Below are 19,940 nucleotides of genomic sequence, written 5' to 3'. Positions count from 1 at the left end.
AGTCTCCTTTTCCCCAGCATCACCATGTTCCAGCTCTGTCTAACTGTGCCCTCTGTGCTCCCAATCCACTTGGGCACAACATCCCTGTGCTCCCATTGGCCTCTACAGAGCCATTCCAGCCCCAGCTGCTGTTCATCCAGAGCCCACCTGGCTTTGATCAGGCCACAGGGAAACGGTGCTGGAGGGAAGAATGACAGAAACAAAGACCTGAGCTTAGGATATGTGGTGTCAGGTTGAACTCAACAGTGTTGTGCCTGTCCAAGGGTGGTACTCAACTTTCCAGTAAGAGCTCAGGAACAGCTCTGACATCATCATGTTCAACATCAGGCTGTGGTGCAGGGCCTGAGCCAGAGTCCCTGTGGAAAAGCCATGGGGAGCACAGGAGTGCAGGGGCCAGGCTCCAGGGGAGCAGGTGCCACTCCCAGCCACAGCCCAGTCCCAGCTGTGCTGGCTCTTGTGCCAAGGGCAGATGCACAACCAGCCAGGAGCTCCAGCAGTCCCAGCAGGCACTGTGCAATTCCTGATGGTCTTGGCAAGTAAAATCCACACCAAGCCCTGCCAGGCACCAACCACCACGTACCTGGGAGTGACAGGCACAGAGACAAGTTGGGATTTCTTGGCATTACCTTCCCATGCTGAATGATTTGCCAGGATTCAGCAGCACCTACCCCTCTGCTTACTGCAGCATGTTTTCAAAAACACAGGATCCAGAGTGAGTTCACCTACACAGAACCATGCAATTATGCTCACTTTTTTCTTTAGTTTTTTTAGAGGAAGACAGGAAAGAGATTTGGAAGCACACCAGGAACAGCCATGAGGTCAAGAGCTTGATCATTAACCCATCACAAATATTGACAGAGGAGAGAGAACCTGGATTCTATGAAACACATTAGAAAACCAAAACCAGAAGAAAATTGCATGTGTGTTTCCACGCATATACGCAGGTGCATTAAAAAGAGAATCAAAAGGTCTTTAGAAATATCCTTCAGTAATAAAAGCCACCTTTTACAACAAATTTATTCAGGAAAATATGGAAATTTTGAGAGCAGATTTCTGACATTCCATCACCTTCCAGCAAGTAAGACCAATCCATTTGGAAAATACACAAGCTGCTCTGTAAACCTCTGCTGAAATGTGCAGAGCTGGGAGTGTGCAGGAGGATTCGCAGCAATCACCTGCAGGCAGGCAAATATTGCCCTGTCACAGCCACTGCCACTCCATTACAATTTCTGCTGTTACTCAGACCTGTGTTTTACTGGCTTTGAATACATTTGTGCAAGTCAGTGTTACAGGTTCCCTCTTCCCAGTGCAGGCCTGCTGGGAAGGCTGCTCTTTAAAGCATTATTCTTTAACATTTGACCATCCCTAAATCCTGTCTCAAGGCAAAAAGAGGAGGAGAGGAGAGAGACAGAGCCAGCAAGTGACACAGAAGCCCTTGGCTAGACTGCTACTTCTTCAGTGCATGACTCAAAATCCTCAACTGGGTAATAAATACAGAGGCAGCTTCTGAAGGAACAAATTTAAGAGGTATTAAGCCTCCTTGCTGATATATTAAATTTCTTACAAACTCTAATAAAATTTCATTATACCTGGGGGTTATTGGTTTAACAATCTCATCACAAGAGCAGACTGAAGCTCTTCACTGATCCAAACATGCATCCAAGCCCATCGAGATGCTGGAAACACATCACTACAGCAGAGACAGTTTTCCTTTTTCTTTCTACAAGACTAATTATGTTTAACAAGTCTCAAGTACTAAGACTAGAAACAAGCAGAAATTGTGATATTAAACCTCCTTGGACTATTACTACTTCCTATGGACTAACTGGATACACACACAGACGGAGGCACAAACAAACATGGATTTATCAGTAAAAGCATCAGCAATGCTAACACAGCCTGCAGCCCATTGCATCCACCAGAACAGGAATGAACAGAAGTGTTTGCTTACTTGTTAATTAGAAGAGAATTACAGACTTCATGATAAACAGAGCCTGCAAAAGCTTGGAATTAAAGTGGGGTTTGTTTTGTTTTGCGTTTTGTTTGTTTTGGTTTTGGTGTTTGTTTGTTTGGTGTTTTGGGAATAACACTAAAGAGAGTTCCCATTCTCTTTTAAAGAAGTTTGGGAGGGTAAAATCTGGCATCAAGTGTGAAAAGAATGGAAAATACAGGTAAGTTCCAGCCATCTGCTGAATCAACTATCTGTGAACACTGGAGTAAGGTGTGAAGAACTGGAGGAAGTAATGATGTAATAAAAATTTCACTGGGTTGAAAGAAAAATTATACAAATACCGAGCAAACCAAAAGAGTTACTGTGGGTAATCCCTGCAGTACAGCTGAAATGACAGAACTGCATCTCTAGGGTTATTTGCAAAACACTTTTCTGTGTTCCCTCCTGTCTTCACCCCAACCACTTCAGACATTTTACACAACTGACATTTTTATTTCAAAGATGGAGTTGTCTGACCATGGACAACCTTATTTTCTACAATGCAGATGCTGGATGGACAGCATCTCGGCTAACAGAGGATATTTTCTTGCCTGTAAGGCTAAAGTAGGACCATGCCACAAATAAACAACATAACCTGCAACAAACCAATGTAAGTGAGAAAAAAAAATAGATACCAAGGAAAACAGCACACAAGGTTAACACATAATATTTAATACTGAAGATCTGACAGTACATTATAGTGCATACTGTCACTAGCACAGAGTCACAACATTCCAGACTCTGGATCAGAATTAACCCTTCAAAGGAGCTGACTTATCTATGTGGTGCTGGATCCACTCAAGGTACTGACTAACTTTGGTGTAGACTCCAAATTTCCCCTTTCTTCCACAGCCTTCACCCCAGCTGACCAGCCCTACCAAAAACCAAGTATCCTTGTATCTAGTGAACATGGGGCCGCCGCTGTCCCCACGGCAGGAGTCCTTCCTGTCCCCCAGGCTCCCAGCACACAGCATGTTGTCAGAGATCTGGGAGTGCATGGCCTGGGCACACTCGTTGCGGGGCACGATGGGGATCTGGATGTACCTGAGGAAAGCGGCGTAGGTGTGGTTACGCTCGCTCATGGTGCCCCAGCCCGTCACCACCGCTTGCTTCCCGCTCCTCATCAGCTCCTGTTCCGCCAGCTTGCGGGTGGGAAGGCAGATGGGGAGGGCGTATTTGTAATACATCACATGCTCAGCCAAGTGCAGCATGGCTATGTCATTATCTGAGGTCGTCTTGGTGTAATTTTCGTGGGTCACCCATTTATCAATCCAAATGGTTTGCTCATCTGCCTCAGGACGGAAACGGAATTTACCTGGAAGAGCAAACAAGATGGCAGATGCTGTCAAAGCTTCCTTTACTGTGAAGACCAAAGCATCTGGAATACACCAGGTATTTAGACTGCACTCCATGTTTTTACTTCTCTTGTAATACAACTATTTGTGTACTAAGTTAACAGTGTTCTTAACAGGTGGACAAATCTCTAAACTTTTCATATTTACAGAAATCATGAATACCTCTACGGCTCTAAAGCTCTGGTCATCAGCTGAGAAACCAAATTGCCCTTTGGTGTTCATATTTCAGTACACTTGTGCAATGTGAGTCAGGAGGAACACAACCTCCTTGGAGCCTGCATTCAAAGCTGGGAGAGCAAGCACACCACAAAACAGGACATTAACAACAGGATATGAGCTTTACGCCACATAGCCAGGGCCTGAATGGCTGAATGTCAGCATTTGTAAGATAAAGTTGACTGACAGGAAAGATTATTCCTTTCTGAAATCTTACATCTGTATTTTAAGGAATTTTTCAGTGCTGAAGATTCCTCAGTTGCTATTTGTGCTACATGATCATGGCTACTTCATGGGCCAAGCAGTTATGGAAGAGCAAGCAACAATCTACGTTGAAAAGGGCCAGAAATGAAGAAGGCATTTGTGATGCATTGCAATAGGAAAGGCAGGGCTAGGTTTTCTGGCAGGCTGTCAAGGAGATCTTGCAAGTTTTTTACTGTAAGGAGCATCTCCAACCACAGGGACTTACAAACCACAGTAGTTACAGAAATATATTCTCAAAAGATCTCTTAATCCCAGCTTTGGATCTTGGTCTTCCAGACCATTTATTTCTGAGTCTCTCTCCTTGCTGCTCTGCAGACAGACAATGGACAGTTCACACGTGGCTGGAGCAGACAACTGAGCCTGCTCTGATGTCTTGTACTGAGTGGCACCAGCCCCTGATGGATTTGCTAGTACTGAGCCAACAATCACAAATCAGTTTTTCTCTCCCATCACAATCTCTTTGCGGTGACAGTGTCGGCGGCACCCTGAGGCAGCCTAAAGCCACTGTGGCTGGGGGCTGGCTGGCAGGGCTTTATTCCTGCCTTCACAGATACAAACTCTGCTTTAGGCCTCAGAAATACCTCTGGACTCAAGCACTATCAGACCATCTCCTCTGAGGGAGGCAGAGTGGCTGTGCAGGAACACACCTGCTGTGGGGCCACACACTCTGTACACCAGCACAGCCACCAGCTGTCTCCATCCTGAGGCACCCACCAACCACTGGGTGACACCTTCTGCCCTGCAGTGACACACTCCCTCACCCCCAGGGGGACACTCTGACTTCTGGTCAGTTATCCACCCCCAGAGTTTTAAATTCCAAAAATCCTGGATGTACACCTGGAGGTACTGAACCCAGAAGGTGTGGAAATGCATCAAGTTCCTTCTACACAATAAGGACCATCATAATCTTGCTGCTGGCACAAAAATATTAACTGTGAAGGCAGAAACATGATTTTGAATTTAATCATTACATCCACCTATCTGTTCTATCGTCTTGGAGTTCTGAACACACTTCTGGATGCTCTTAGGCTGGTGATGCAGGAACAAGAGCCACAAACAGGAACATTGTGTTATTCTCAAATCCATCTTCCAAAACTTCAGCTACTCTGAGAACTAACTTTCTATTTCAGACACTAAAAAGCCACAGGAGTGCTGCTACAAGACTTCTCCCCAAGCTAAGTGTAAACTCAGATGCAAGTTTCCCCTCCAGTTGCCCCTGTGGATGGCAAGCTGCAGTGAGACAAGTCCAGAAGGGTGTGGGGTATCCCAGCCTGACAGACACAGGTTGAGTAGCACCTGTGCAGGCTCAGTACCAACACTTTCCTGGCTGTCCACATGCACAGGGCAATGTCTTCACCCAGAACTCTCCTCCTCATCGCTCACAGATGTCTCCAGGTTTTTCTGATGACAACTGTTTTTGTGGTGACAGATGTGTCTCTGTGAAAAGGTGAATATTCTGGCACTAAGAGGACCCAAGGCTACATCACACACTTTTCAATTCATTCTTTATGCTGGATGTACATAAACTTATTGTCTCTGCTCTCTAGCATCTGGCACATCCACAGTGTGTATGGAACATGCACACAGATACCCATTTTTAAGGCTATATACACAGACAATATATTGGCAGGACTCCACAAATACTGGGAATAATCTATCCTTTCACTAATGGAAAGCAAGCAGTTGAACTGTTATGCATCAGCACCAATGCTAGATAGAAAAAAATGTCAAAAAAAATCTAAGTGTGAATGAAACACTAATTACCTTTGTTAATTCAGGAGAAGCACTTACTTGACATAGTGACATTTTCTCATGCTCCAGGGCAGCAGAGCAGGTAAAGGCAGTGTTGTCATTCTGCAGCACCTCTCCAGTGAAACATTCTTAAGTAACAGTGTTTAAATACATGAAAAGGCAGGAAGAGACCCTGTGACATTCTCCTTCTGGGATCAAGACTTTTTTTCAGTATTGGGATGGTCTTAAATATTTTCATCATCAGAAAAACACAGGTAGAAGAGACCAAGACTTTCTAATTTACAGACCAGCAGCAGTGCTCAGTAAACATCAGCTCGCTTCCAGAGTAAGGCTCAAATAGCTCAAATGAAATCAGATTTTTACTAAACTTTGTTTTAAGCTAAGGTGCATATTAAATAGTGTGTACACAGACCACTCCTACAGCCAAGGACTTTTGTCTTCAGAACTTGCCAGTCTTTTCCCTGAGATGACAAATGTTAAGAAATAAACAGTTATATTTAAAAAACACAGGGACAGGTGATTTTCCATACCAAGTTTAACTTTGAACCCCTTGTGTTCCTCAAGGCAGTGTGCTGCTGTTAGGACCCAAGATGGATGGATGAGAACACCCCCACACAGAAACATCCCTTCGGTATTTTGCAGCATAATCTGAAACAAGACAAGGGAAGTGTGACACTGCATGGAGCACAGCTCACAGAATATTGTACTCCTTCTTCTTGGGTGCTGCCAAATACCCAGACTTAGCAAGCACCAAAGCATGTCATATTCACTGAAGCCAAAGCTCTATAGGGGGACAAAAGCCCTATAGAGTCTTTGTGAAATACCTACAAAAAAGTTCTGAATGTCCTTCCTGAATGAGGGCTGGCTTCATCCAAATCAGCATGGGGTGATGCTGGTCACTGCAAAGAAGCACTTTGTACTCAAAGCTTTGAAATACAGAGCACAAATGAGGGGTGTGTCCCACACCAGATACCATGCATCATCTCAGGCTGCAGCTCACATGCTGTGGTGTAAAAGGCCCTTTAATATCAAAAGGAAACAGGCACTAATTATTTGCATTCATTAGTTCCATGGTAAGATCTGTGAGATCTCCCTTTTCTTTGTGACAAGCCAACCTGTCATGGCATATTTTGCTGATTAAGCCTGTAACTTGAATTTATGACAGACAAGGCTTCTAAGAAAGGGCAGGAAGATCACCTCCCACTGGAAGGCTGTTGCAGGAGCTGAAGCACACATCACACACCATGAGTTCCCCAGGATGGAGCAACAGAGCAGTTGCTGTGAGTGCCATCACCATCCTCTCTCTTGGCGGTGTTGGCACAGTAAGGTCAAAAATTTGGCAACAGGAACAAGGTCAAGAATCCTCAGAGATACTGAATTATTTTTTCCTGCTACTCCAACCTTTGGGATGCTTTTGAAAAAGCAAAGGGAATCTTAACTTCATACGACACCATCAGTAACAAGGCAAGAGCCTTTCTGGGGCAGAGATGGAGGCAGAGCAGTTCAGGAAAAGCCTGAGCTGTTTGTGGCAAAGAATCCCTTTCTCCTTACCTGCCAAGGGCTGCCTCCCCTTCTTCCAACTGTTCCATCAATGAGCCGAATATTGAAGTCTGCTTTGGCTTCAATGTAGTCTGACTTCACTCTTCCACAGGGGAACTCCACTGCAGGAGAGGCAGAGAATTCACTAGCAAAGTCCAGGTCACCCAATCCTCTTTTTAGAGGACTTCTTCTGTCTAACCTAGGCAATATTGTTCAGAGGCTTCATGGAAGTCCCTCAATGCTTGGCAGAAGAGGCAGTCTCCTGATTCCCTTTTATGTCTCCCTGAGACACACATGGATAAATGGCCATAAAGTGGGTATGGAGCTGGGAAATGCAGGCAGAGTTACTCTTCAGGGAACAGATGTTTTGAAAATGAGTACAAAGTGCACTGCAGACAAATCTCCCCTAAAACTCTTTTACATCAGTCTGAATAATCCTCTGCCAAAGCTGCACTACAAACACCCTGCTCTTACCTACAGGCTCACACGTGGTGTGGTCATCCTTGAGCTGATACCCCGATGCACAGCTGCACAAGCGATGCTGCTCAGCAGGGTCCTCCCTGCAGAAATGTTCACAGCCCCCATTGTCCATGGAACAGTTGCTGTATTTGACCTCTGTGGGAAAACAAACAGCAAGAGAGAGATGGAGCTGGGAAGTCAGAGTCACAGAAAGGTAAGGTGGCAAAGTGACATCATGCTTCAAGTGGGTAACAGCTGTCAATGGATTTGGAATGACAGTTGTGGGCTTCAATGACACACAGGGCTCTAGACAGCAAACAGACCTAGGTCCAGAATTAGGCAGAGGGGAGATGGAGGAAACAGATTACTGTAGACTGGAGAACAGAAAATGCCCTGTCACTATGTGCCAAGTCCCACAGTGAAAGCTGTTGATGATACGTGACATACAAAGCTCATCCCTAAATATGGTATCCAGCTTTTGTTCAAGGAAGGAACTGTCACAGTAATAAAATATTTGCAGTGGATTGGGTTTTTCCCTGTATTTAAAAACCCCACCATAATTCTCAATTCTAAAGCAAACCCCTGCTTCACAGAGTTATTTCCAATATTGTCCAAAATTTAGATATCTCATACCTTTAAAATTATCCTATGCCAATACAAAGTTAATTTTGCTTTAGATAAGCACAGATAGATAAACTTCTTACCCCATCAAGAAGCAAGAGAGAAACCACATTAGTAAAGAAAGTATAAAGAAAGAATATGCCATGCAATAACTGAGGTGTCCATCCCTATCACACAGAGATCTGTCACAAAGGATGTTATTTTATAGTGGATTAAATGCAGTGTTACCATAACTGCACAAAACCCCCTCCCAGCCTTTGTTACAGATGCAGGAAAATTTTCCAATACTGTCCTTGCAGGTCCCATTGGAACAAGGATTTGGTTTACACTGATCTCCATCTGAAACAGAGGTAGGAAAACTCAGTTGCTGAACCATACAGAGCTCACAGATCAAACAACAACATGAACAGACCCTCCCCAGACTCCCAAGTATCAGCCATGTTTCTGGCACTTAATGGTGACACCTCTGTGGCACTTGGCCAGAGGCAGGGCCATCTGTTTGCGTTCTCAATTACATCTGCAGAGTGAGTGGAGTGGGCAGAAGGGGAGCAAAGAGTAAAGCCTGAAGCAGGCAGGACAGCAGCAGGTTACTGCTGGACCACATCAGGCATGGTTAGAGCATCAAAGCAATTCACCAATTCCTAAACTCTGGGAAGATGACTGATGATAGGTACAGGTGCACCTCAAGTGTTTTAGGAAGACTGCTTGTATGATAGAACAGGAAAACATCCTCTGCACATCCCTTATGAGAGAGAATGAGAATTTGAATCAGTATATGACATATGGCAGGAGGAAGGCTGAGTACTAGTAACTCCTGAGGAAGCACAGAGAAGTAATTAGCAAAGTCTTTACTTACCTACATACTTGCTCCAAAAATTTAGCTGTGAAGAAATAAAACTTGTATTACAGCAAGAAAATCATTTTTCACAAGTGAGGGATTTTAAGTGTTTTGTGGTCTTGGCCAGCAGGACACAGCACTTGGATCAGTAACATCAGTCTCATGCTTCTTGGCAGTGCAGTGAGTGGCACTGCAAACCAAGAAAACCAGCCAGTGATCCCCCTGTACTGTCTGTACTAAGCACAGGCTCCCCTGCTCTGTTTGCAGGCTATTTTCTTGGCACTTTCTACCAGGTAGGTCACCCAAGCTCACTTGAGCCCAGTTAGACTAAACATGGGCATTCTAAGGACAGCCCCTCTCTCCTCTGGGATCTGAGGGACAGCAAGGACTGGGTAATCCTATGCTTTGAGCCTACTCTGCTAAAAACAGCAACAGGGAGTACAGCCCCACACAACAACGGAGTGTAGAAAGGGGCAGGAATCAGCAGACAGTAAATATAGTGTCCCACTCAAAATAGGAGTTTGGAGAGGGAGAGAAAGAACGTAGTGATAAGAGAAAGGTTTGTCAGGCATAACTGGGAGACCTGGGAGATACACTGAAAAGCAGCCAGGACTGATGAATAGACAACAAAGGGGAAAGATTGGAAAGACTGGGAAAAACTTAGTAACAGCAAGAATAGGCAGTGGGGTCAAAGCAAGGATTGGAATTAACTGTCTAGGACCCAAACTCACCAGGTGGGTCAGGTGGGACATGCTTGAGTAGCCAAACTTTGTGGCCCATAGAGGGGTAACCTGACAATCACTGTAACACAGGGACACTCTAAACCATGCCTACACCTGAAGAGTCAGGAAAGATCCATGTTCAGAACTGACAGCATGATCTCCTGTGCCCTGGATTGCAATCTTTTAAGAAAATCATTGATTGGCTAAGTTATCCTTAAAAACAAACCAACTTACTGTTTCTTCCCTGGTTTCAAATATCTCACTGGCCTCCTCAAAGTCACAGCGCTCTTCAACACACTCACGCTCCACAGAGCCTGCCTTGAGCTCCTCCAGGAAAGTGTTTGACCTCTTCTGGATTCTCAGGACTTGGTTTGCATCTTTACTGCTGTAAAATACTGCAAGCAAAAAGGTGAGAGCAGAAGCAGAGAAGAGAGCTGGCTGAAAACTCCTAGTGGTGCTTCCCAAAGGACACTTAGGAGAGCAAGAGCCTCTCCCCAGTACAGCAAGAGAGGCTGCCCGAGACACCATGGGCTGTCTGTGCTGTGCTGCAAGCTCCAGCCTCTGCCCTGTGGTACTCTGACATCTCACGGGGCTCAGCAGGGCTCTGACCAGGCAGCTGCCATGGCCCCAGCACTGTCAACCTCTGCGAAAGGAAGTCAAACCCTCCTAACAGGAATGATTCCAGCCACTCCCTCTGACTAACAGAGGAGCAGGAAATGAAACTGCAGTGACTGGGAAAGGTTGAAGGACATGTCTGAAAAGAATGCTTACTTGAGGTGCAGCAGCCCCAGGAAGAGCAGGCAGCCAGCAGCAGCCCCACAGTGAGGAGCTTCCACATCCTGCAGCAGGAGTCACCTGAGGAGGAGAGGGCAGGTGTCATGAAGAGCACATTGCTGAGTGACACAAGACCCTGCTGCAGACAGTTCCCACCCAGCCAGCTCAGCCAGCTCACTCACTGGCTTTTCAGAAAGCCACTTCTCTGCTGAATGCTCTGCTGTGCCCTGTCTCTGACTCCAGCTCTGGAGTGGCTGTTCACTAGGGTCCCTCCAGACTGCTTTGCTCGTTCCCTTTAATACATCAGCAGCTCTCCCAGAAAACTTCTGGCCTGTCCTGACACCCTCCCCTTGTCACTGGACATTTTTTACAAGTTTCATGCTCCATTAAAGCAAGCTGTACTTAGAAATCTCAAAGGATACAATACTTTTGAAGCACTTACTGCTTTATTCAGTGGGAATCAGTGTGATCTGTTCTTCCTCCATGAGCTCTGCTGGAACTTAGTTAATCCATAACTTCAGATATTTACTCTTTGGAGTGACACGAAATGCTTTCTTTTTAGTTGTTAAACAAACAGTGCTCAGGGAGAGCTTGACCATTTACCGGCATTCAGGGGAAAAGTAAAACAGCTGAGGCACCCACTCTGCCTTTCTCAAACCATTTTCTCCTTTTGATTCTCTGGTGAGTAGAAATGGTTATATATAATGTGCAAGTGTACATACCCAGTGCTGCGGTCTCTTGAGAGATCCTGCCCTCTTCTCACAGCACACAATCACCCAAAAGAGACACATATTGCAATTTTTAAGAGTCCTCTCACTTTCTCATCAAAGCTTCCACCACAAAATAGCAAAGGGAACTAAACCCCACTGACAGCCCCAAGCAGATACGAGATGCTTGTTCCAGCAAATTGCAGCTTCTGGTGTCTTGGGTTAGCTCTCATCAGAACAAAGTATTCTATTGAATTGTGAACACTAAGCATTTAGAGAAAACCCCCAATCCTTTTCGGAAATTTTCTTGCATTGGAGGTGGTAGGAACCAGCACCTCCAAGTTCTCTGCAAACAGTGTCTGCAGTGATCTGTGCAGAATTCCAGAATCACTCAGGTTGGAAAAAACCTCCAAGACCATTGAGTCTAACCTGTGACCAAATCCCCACCTTGTCACCCAGAGCACTGAGTGCCACATCCAGTCATTCCTTGAACACCTCCAGTAAGGGGAACTCCAAACCTCTCTGGGCAGCCCCTTCCAATGCCTAATGACCCTCTGCAGGATTGAAGATGTTGAAGATGATGTTGAAGATATGGCATCTTCATGCAAATTTACCTGTGCACCCAGGAGTCCTCCTCAGGCACACACTGAGTGGGGCAGTCAGTTTTTTGCTATTAGCTTCTGCCACATTATTAAAAAAAAGACCAAAATTAATTCACCTGTATCAGAGGAATAAGAGTATCTTCTGTCTCTGCTGTTGCCTTCTTTCCATTTTTTCTGTAGTGCCACTTAAAGCAGAGCCTAACACTCAGGGAATGATGCATGTGTGAATAAACACAGTAGTTCTTATTTTCTCCTTATTCTGGCTCCAGGTAACCAATGAAAAATAGTAAAATGAAAATTTTACCACTCTCATCATGCAAGAGTATGTAACATCAGAATGATGTTCCTGTTCAATACACTATTCTCTCCATACTCTGTTTAATTATCACATACAAAGATGTTTTTCACACAGAAAATATTCATGACCATTGTAACTTACTTTGCACCCACTTTGTGACAGTACTGTGGAACTCTACAACCATCCTGTCAATTTAAATAAATCTGCTGGAAGTTTCCTATCAGCATCTTATGAACACACCAATCTGCACAGACAGAAGAGAAAGCTTGTCACAATCCACTCTATGAACTGCTCACCCAAACACACCAAATTTTTTTGTTTCAAGTTTACAGGTGTCATTTATAACACTCAGTTCCTACATTTCACAAGAAAATTCACTTCTCCCACATTTCTGTAAATTATTCCAGTCACTGTACATACCCCCTGCAATAAATGGAATACACAGCTGGAGGAGAGAACTGCTCCCATCTCATCCTGGCACTGCACCATGGCCAGGAACAGCACCTCAGGAGGGGTAACCAACACAGCTCTGCTGAGTCTGACAGTGTTCCCATTGAGCTGTGGGTTTGCTGCCAGCAAAGCTTTAATCAGATGAGCACCAGCAGAAGCACCACATTTAAAATATCGTTTGTTCACTACACGACATAGCTAAAAAAATTAAACTGATGTCTTCCACTCCATGCCAATTAAACCAAAACAAAAAATGCTATAACATTAGTCTACAACACTTACATTTACCATTTCATTCCTCTCTAAGGAAAAGCTCTGAACTTCTGATGCAAGCCAGGATAAAACCATTTGATCACAGCACAGGTTTTTATTAGCTGGTTCCCACCTGATGGGCACGGCAGCCCTCTCACAACAAAATCAGCAACAGAGAATCCTTACTGGAAGCTCAGAAACATGTTTACTTTATATACAAGAAAAACATATTTACAACAAGTAAACTATGTACAAAAAACCCCAAGAGACATTTCCATGGTAATCACTGTATAAATTAACAAAATAAATAGGAGGGAAGCAGGTCCCATTGTTAAGGCACAAAACCTTCTTCCCAAGACTGTACAGGGATTCACTTGCTTCCCGATGCTTTCGACAGGATTGCAGGAATGGTGGGGAGACCCCTGAGGAACAACGGTCGGTGGACAATGATACAGACAGACATGCAGTCACTGCTGACAGTTGTAGAAAAACATCATTTTTCATACTTTTCTTTTTTTTTTACAGTACACACATCTTAAGATACAAAATATGTCTTGTAAACAGTCTGTTTTATAAATCACATCGCTATTATGCACATTTTTAAATAACACGAAAACAATGATCGAAGCTTTCCATGTGATTTGGGGGCAGAAGCAGATTTAGCACTGACACAGAAGGCCTCAGCAGAGGTGGAGGCTCCCAGGTGCCAGGCCAGCACCTCCAGGCACCCAGCAGCACAGCTCCCCTTGGCCACTGTGCTGGCTCCTGCTGACATCCCACAAGGTACAGAAGAGAGGCTGTACCAGCCCTCCCGAGGGCAGCCCAGGGCAGGGCACTGCCAAGAGCCAAACCTCCCTCCAGTCTCCACTGCACACAATCTCACTTAGCCCCAACCATCATTCCACAGAATCTGCCATTAAATATCCAGGATGGTGCCAGAATGTGAGAGAACAGACTGAGGCCTCTTCCAAGCAGAAGAAACCCCATGCCCAGCTCACTGCAGCCACTGCCAGGGTGAGGGATGTGAACAGAAGGTGCTGTATGGCTTTCACAGGAGATGTGCTTCTGTGCTTCAGGGACTAAACACCTGTGTGATAAGTGCAGTTCTAGCTTCTCTCAGGCTGGTGCTCCTGAGACTGCTGGACAGTCTCTTTTTGGCAAAGCAGCATATTTTTTACTAACTGTCGTTCCTGAGTTTTTCTCCCACAAAAAATTATCAGATGTCAGAAGAGAAACTCAGAATACGCAGTAGCCAGGAGTTCTACCTGGCTCTCTACTTTGCAGATAGAGCTCACTGATATGCAACACAAATTGTCTTCATCTATTCACAAAAATCTTGCCAACAGAAATCTGCATTGTTCCCAGTGAGACATACAGAACTACAACCCTTTGAGGTTTCTTAGATCTAAACCTTAATAAATATCCAAAGGCACTCAGGTTAAATGTGGATCCCATTTTCTAGGTCTTAGAAGACGAAAGAACTCCCTTCCTGCCTCTGATAAGACAGGAATACAGTGGCTGTTAACCCATTGACAGATGTGCATGTGCACAAAAAGGATCTGAAGGCATTGACACACAGATCAAAAAAGCAAGAGAAATGAAGATGCATCTGTGCAGGCCTCATCACTCATATAAATGGCTAATGGCCATCAGGTCCTGATGGATATGGCATGGATTAAGGAATGCACCTGAATGTAAAAACTCTTTGGATTCATCTGTTGCTCTGGGCAGGAAGAGTAGAGAGGAGCTGTTTCTATGGAAGCAAGAATTGAATCCCTCAAGGATTATGCAAGGCAAGAGCTTATTGTTTATGCATCTTTAACCATGAGGCTGCTGGGGAAAGTTCACAGAACAGCTCCTTCACTGCAGACAGGAACAAACACAGATCTCACCTCTTCTCTGGAATTATCATTTGCCTCACCCCCTGCTGCACTCTCCTGGAAGGCACATGGATGTCCCAGAAACATACAATTCTGGGATAGACAGTGGGATGCACACACTGTGAGGTCACTGCACACCACCACTGGGGATGGCTGCATCCTGGGGCTCTCCTGAGACTTCTCCTCATTTCCATCCAGATGCTGCTCTGTGCCTCAACAAGCAAGTGGGACAATACAGTATGCTTGCAATTCTTACTTGCCTGATACCTCAGGAATTCAATATAGTTAGAGGGAGTCTGTACTGATAAATAACAAATACAGCTGTGGAAGCAATTGCCAACATATACATTGGAGAAATACATTCAGGGCAAGGTTGGACATATTTCCTGCTCAGGCCCAACAGTATTTATACTGTAAATGTCTCTAGCTAGATCCAGCATGTTTAGTCTTCTTTCACCTTCTCATGAGTTTTAACACAAGCCCTGTCACTCGCCAGGCTGTGAGGAGACACATGGGTAAATGTGTCTGGCTACAACAGAGTCACAATAACCCTTGGTGAAATACTAGGGAATTCAATGGAGTTTGCCCAGCTGAAATAAAATCAGCCCAGAGCCTTTATAAACTGACAAATCATTACATAAATTAACTTGACTGATTGTTATTAGACTAGAGAAGTGATATCAATTTGATAAAAATCTTTACTTTAAAATCCTTTACTTAAAAAGTAAAAAAAAGAATGATGTCCTCAGCAAATTATCTTTTATGCCACTGTGCATGTGGACTTTTCTGTCTGCAGACACAGTCAGACAAATGCCACTCTGTAATAATAAAAAAAAAATACACAGAAAATTACTGAGTAATTAAAAATTTCTGCTGTCTCTCAATTTCACAGCACTGACTGTTGCCAAATTCCCTTTGCAGTGATAAAGATGGTGATGTAACTATGCATGCTGGTCTTGGGCTTTAACAGCCACACGACTGAGGTCAGCCATCTAGAAACTCTGATTCAGAGGCAATAATTTTTCCATGCTCCACTGTTGCTGGTACCAAAGGCAATTTATCTACATATTCCAGTTTTCATTATGATGCTCATTTGCTTGGTAATAATCCTCCTCCTCTTAGTGCTCTTACAGAAGCCCCAGTGTTTGACAGCATATGGAATCTTTTAGGGGTACAGCCCAGGAGAATTGAGCTACTCTAATCTTTTGTATCACCCTGGAGTGAAAGAGCAAGGCAGCAAGAAACAGAAGCAAGGTGGAAAAGCTACTGAGACCCAGACAGGTGAAAAGATACAAGTACTAGACTTAAGTCACATCTTTTGTGACAGAAATAGTTTTCTACACTGCAAGCTGAAGTAAAGAAATAGCTCTCATGTCTGTGGCCACAGAAGTGGTACTGAACAGGCAGGAAGCTACACCTGGCCATTGCCAGTTATGCTGCTCCATCCCCCAGGATGAAGCAAGCTGTCCTATACCTCCCTTCTTGTGCAGCACAAACAGCTCATTAGCTCTACGCTCCTTTTTACCTGGTCTCCCAAAGATGAAATCAGAAGAAGGAATGTCAGAACTGATCTCCTGTAACTATTCTGCTCTCCAGAATTTTCTTTTCTTACTGCCACAAATTTCTGAACAATTGTCTGCGATGACTCAGCAGCACATTTTTGGTGAAAACCTAAAGGTTGTCCCATTGCCCCTGGCTGGTAGAGGAGAGCAGGCCCAGCAGGAGGCCCTGCCAGCTGGTGCAAATCCTGTCTGAAGCACATGCACTGTTTGTTGCAAAAGCATGAGTGAATGAGAATCACCTGGTATTCACTGGAAGAGGTCTGCACTGGCTTCGAATTTCAGATGCAAATTACACACAACTACAGATGCATTAAAAAGGGAATAGTAAGATGAAAGGAGAGGCTTTGTCCCACTTAAATATGCTAAATACAGGTGTGACACAGAGATGAACAGGAAAGTTTTGGATCTGAAAAGACTGTCAGATGCTCCTGAATTAAGACTGGCCAATACATCTTTTGCCCTGAATGATTCTACTGTGATGAAGTTATCCAGTAAAGGTATCTGTGTTGCAGATCTCAGGAGTCCTGCACTGTCCCTGGAACCAGAACTTCCCACGACACAGGACATGGCTCTTCAAACAGTGAGTGAGTTCTCTCCAGGAGGCTCTGCCAACCACAGAGGAAGTGCCTCTCCAATGGATGCAGCCATAACCCCACAGGAAAAAAGTAGCACCATGCTTGGTTGATATGAGCTCTGAACAGCTAAAATCTGGCTGTTCAGCAGAGATAGTTGTGAGCACATCTGCTTTGTGAGGTGACTGCTGTGCAGTTAGTGAGAATGGTAGACACAGGCTGTGAAAACAGAGGCTAAGCCTCGCTGGCAGGAGTACTCCGGCTCAGCTCCTTGATCCCGTGCAGTATCCTCTTCATGTGACCCACTTTGGTCACTCCCAGGTCCTGGAAGAAAAAAGAAAACCTTACACTAAGAGAAAGGTAGAAGGAAACTCCAGGTGGCCAAGCAACAGTTACAAACTAGCCAGCCAGTTACAAAGAGAGGAAGAAACCAACCAGAAAAATTCCAAACCTGAGGGTTACATACAGAGCCTCAAACCAACATGTCAAAAAGCTATTAAGGAATGCAGAGTGGGCACAGAGCAATGCAGAGACACAACTGTGGACTGTTAGCCAGAAACACAAATTGTTTGGGCTGTCAAAGGCTGTGAGAACAGGAAGAGCACATAGATGTCACGGACCAAATCTAGAAGCCAAAACATGCAGGAGGAACTAACCAGTCACATCTGATAGCTGGGTACCATGCAACAAACACAGGCTGTAGGTGGATGACATGCAGAGGGGTCAGTTACACAGGTTACAGCAAACATCACCATGGGAAGATGGTAAAAATGATAAATAAAGGTTCAAGGGGCATTGAACAAATGCCACACACTACTTCAAAAAAACTGTGTTTTCCTGCTCTATGCAAGTCACCAGAATGATGACACAAGTCTCTTGCACATGCAAACCACCACTTCCAATTTCTGTCAGTAGAAACAATGTCTCCTGGTGAGGAGATGAAAAGCTGTGCAATGTGGCTACTAAGACCTCTTAAAAAAGATTCTCTCCATCCATAAGCCTCATCAAAGTGCACAATCACTTTTTCTTGTAATAAAGAAGTATGATGATCCATTTGTCCAGACACTGCATGGCAAGAACCAAATCTTGCCAATTACAGCACCTTTTGCAAAGATGGTACAGTAGCTGAGACAAACTTCCCTCATTAAAATCAGAGACTCTCAAGAACACTATTGGCAATCTGTGTGCTGGACTGTATCATATCTCCAGGAAGCTGTGGCAGAACTGGACAGCTGGTCCCTCAACCAGCTCCTCTACCTCCCTGCCATTAAAAACCAGGTGACCCAAAACGGTGAGAAAATAAAACGAGGCTGTAGTGAACCTGTTCATCTTGCCAAGGCACCTGGAATGAACAGCAGGCAGACCACTTCCAAGCACATTCAGCACAGGAGGTCATGCAGATGCAGCTGGCTATTTCTCATGAGCCGACCGTGAAAGTACCTTGAGGTCCCTCCGTTCAAGGTGCAGGAGCTCAGAGCCCCGGACGTCATGGCGGATGAAGATATCCTTATACTCACAAAGACTGAGGTGCTCAAGCCACGCCGCAACCTCCTCCGTCCCCCAGAGGTGAACTGTTAGAGATGGAAAAGCAGGAGTGCATTGAGTACCCAGAATCCCAGGAGACAGGGAGAGATGAGGACACCACAGCACTCAGTGCCAGAGCAGGAGGGCAAGCAGGATCACAGCCTCTAGATAAGGGGAGGGCAGCACAACCTTCGATCTCAAATGAAGGAGGTAGGGCAAAAAAAGGTAAGAGATGTTCTCTTAAGAAGAGGCCTGCTGCAGTACAGCCAGGAGGAAGTGCATATTTGTTTTGATGAGATGGCATATCTTTTGATAGGGATAACTTTCTTCAAGTTTACCCCCATGCTTAAGAACAGTAAATTAATTGTGTAAATTCTGTGTACAAAACAACACATTCATAAAATATATGATGGATAATTACAGCACATATTAGTTTGCACATTATTATGTACAACTACTTGCACTCAGTAAACAAAATGGCAACCTCTCTCCCCCTTGTCTGAGGGAGAGAGGAAGAGTTTCGACTTCCACCTTCTTGCAGTCTCTAAATAAGAGAATAATAGAATATCCAAGTTTTGGGAGGCAGTGAATGAACACCAGCCTGTCAGACAGGAGTATCCATAACTCCATGGCAGAGGACAGGACCCAGAGCCAACAGAACAGGTCATACTTCTGAATTTTGGAAGAAAGCCTTCATAAGGAGAGCATAAACCAAAAATCAACTAGACCAATTTAGAGAGAAAGTGTCTTGAAGGCAATTTGTTGATTTGTGGCCAGTTTTTATCTACTGACCAATAGGATTAAAGATCAGGGAACACCTGTGGTGATGCTGATCCCCAGCCAATTAGACATGAAACTTGATTAAAGCCTAAAGGTGAATCAATGAGAAAAATATAATTTACTGTATCATAGAGAACAAGCAGTGAAAAGACTGGAGTTACGTGGACTTGGGCCCCGCAGTCATTTTTATACTTAAAATGCCGAAATCCTCAAATTCACTTCCCTAAGCACCCTCTGAAATATCCATGAAAATCTGCATAGTGTAGGGGAGAGTTCTTCAGAGGGTACCTCCTGTTCCTGCTCAGGAATGTTGGCATGGTACAGGTGGACCATGACTCAGAAGGGAGCAATAAGCTGTTTGCCACATGAAAAAGATTTACTAGACCTGCAAGAAGAGGCAGATGCAGGTGAAACAGAAGGAGAGGATGTGTGACAGAGAACAGGAAGTGGTGTGACCACACTGATGTGACAAAAAGACACAATGAATGAGCAGACTTGGTACCCGGCAATCCCATGCTACTGAGAGTCTCCTTATTTTTGTTGTTCTTCTCCTTTTTAAACTTGGTCACCAGGCGGAATTTGCCACTGCGGCTGCGTTTAGAATAATCCAGCATCTGGTTCTGCAAGAACAGAAGGGGAAAATCAAGCACACATTAAACTGATTGGAATGGACTAAGAACAACAAGCTCAGCTCCATGATCTTGTAAAGAAAGGAAAAGAAAACCCTGAACTCATTCTGATCAAGACAGAAAAGGAAGCAGAGAAAGTTGATGCCATGTTACG

At 44.5% G+C, this 19,940-nt stretch overlaps 2 protein-coding genes across 3 annotated transcripts in view; both read right to left on the bottom strand.

Annotated features, from left to right (window-relative positions):
- Window positions 1-2,661: 2,661 nt before the first annotated feature.
- On the bottom strand, window positions 2,662-11,549 carry PROC (protein C, inactivator of coagulation factors Va and VIIIa). The gene is made up of 8 exons (XM_054282856.1): window positions 10,528-11,549; window positions 9,991-10,151; window positions 9,053-9,077; window positions 8,425-8,535; window positions 7,591-7,731; window positions 7,129-7,238; window positions 6,108-6,225; window positions 2,662-3,305 (listed from the first exon to the last, which is right to left on the bottom strand). The coding sequence occupies exons 1-8, from the start codon at window positions 10,634-10,636 to the stop codon at window positions 2,743-2,745; spliced, it is 1,338 nt and encodes a 445-aa protein (XP_054138831.1). The 5' UTR covers window positions 10,637-11,549; the 3' UTR covers window positions 2,662-2,742.
- A 307-nt stretch (window positions 11,550-11,856) lies between these two features.
- DGKD (diacylglycerol kinase delta) overlaps window positions 11,857-19,940 on the bottom strand; it is a 59,510-nt gene continuing 51,426 nt past the window's right edge. For both annotated transcript variants that reach the window (XM_054282325.1, XM_054282326.1), the window contains 3 exons: window positions 19,660-19,777; window positions 18,294-18,424; window positions 11,857-17,177 (listed from right to left, as the gene is read on the bottom strand). In XM_054282325.1, the coding sequence (XP_054138300.1) occupies window positions 17,088-17,177; window positions 18,294-18,424; window positions 19,660-19,777 (339 nt within the window). In that variant the 3' untranslated portion in view covers window positions 11,857-17,087. The remainder of the gene's footprint in view (window positions 17,178-18,293; window positions 18,425-19,659; window positions 19,778-19,940) is intronic.

This window comes from Melozone crissalis, unplaced genomic scaffold, assembly GCF_028551555.1.
Source record: "Melozone crissalis strain CALT ecotype California unplaced genomic scaffold, PUWL_Pcris_2 ptg000034l_1, whole genome shotgun sequence".
Taxonomy (NCBI): Eukaryota; Metazoa; Chordata; class Aves; order Passeriformes; family Passerellidae; genus Melozone; species Melozone crissalis.
Note: the sequence above shows the minus strand (reverse complement) of the source record. Positions and strands in the feature narration are given on the sequence as shown.

Coding starts and splice junctions, on each gene's coding strand:
- PROC (XM_054282856.1), bottom strand. CDS start 10,636: ATGACACCTGCCCTCTCCTCCTCAGGTGACTCCTGCTGCAGGATGTGG. Junction 6,226..7,128: donor GGGGAGGCAGCCCTTGGCAG/GTAAGGAGAAAG, acceptor GTCTTGTTTCAG/ATTATGCTGCAAAATACCGA. Junction 3,306..6,107: donor GGGGTTCAAAGTTAAACTTG/GTATGGAAAATC, acceptor TTGCTCTTCCAG/GTAAATTCCGTTTCCGTCCT.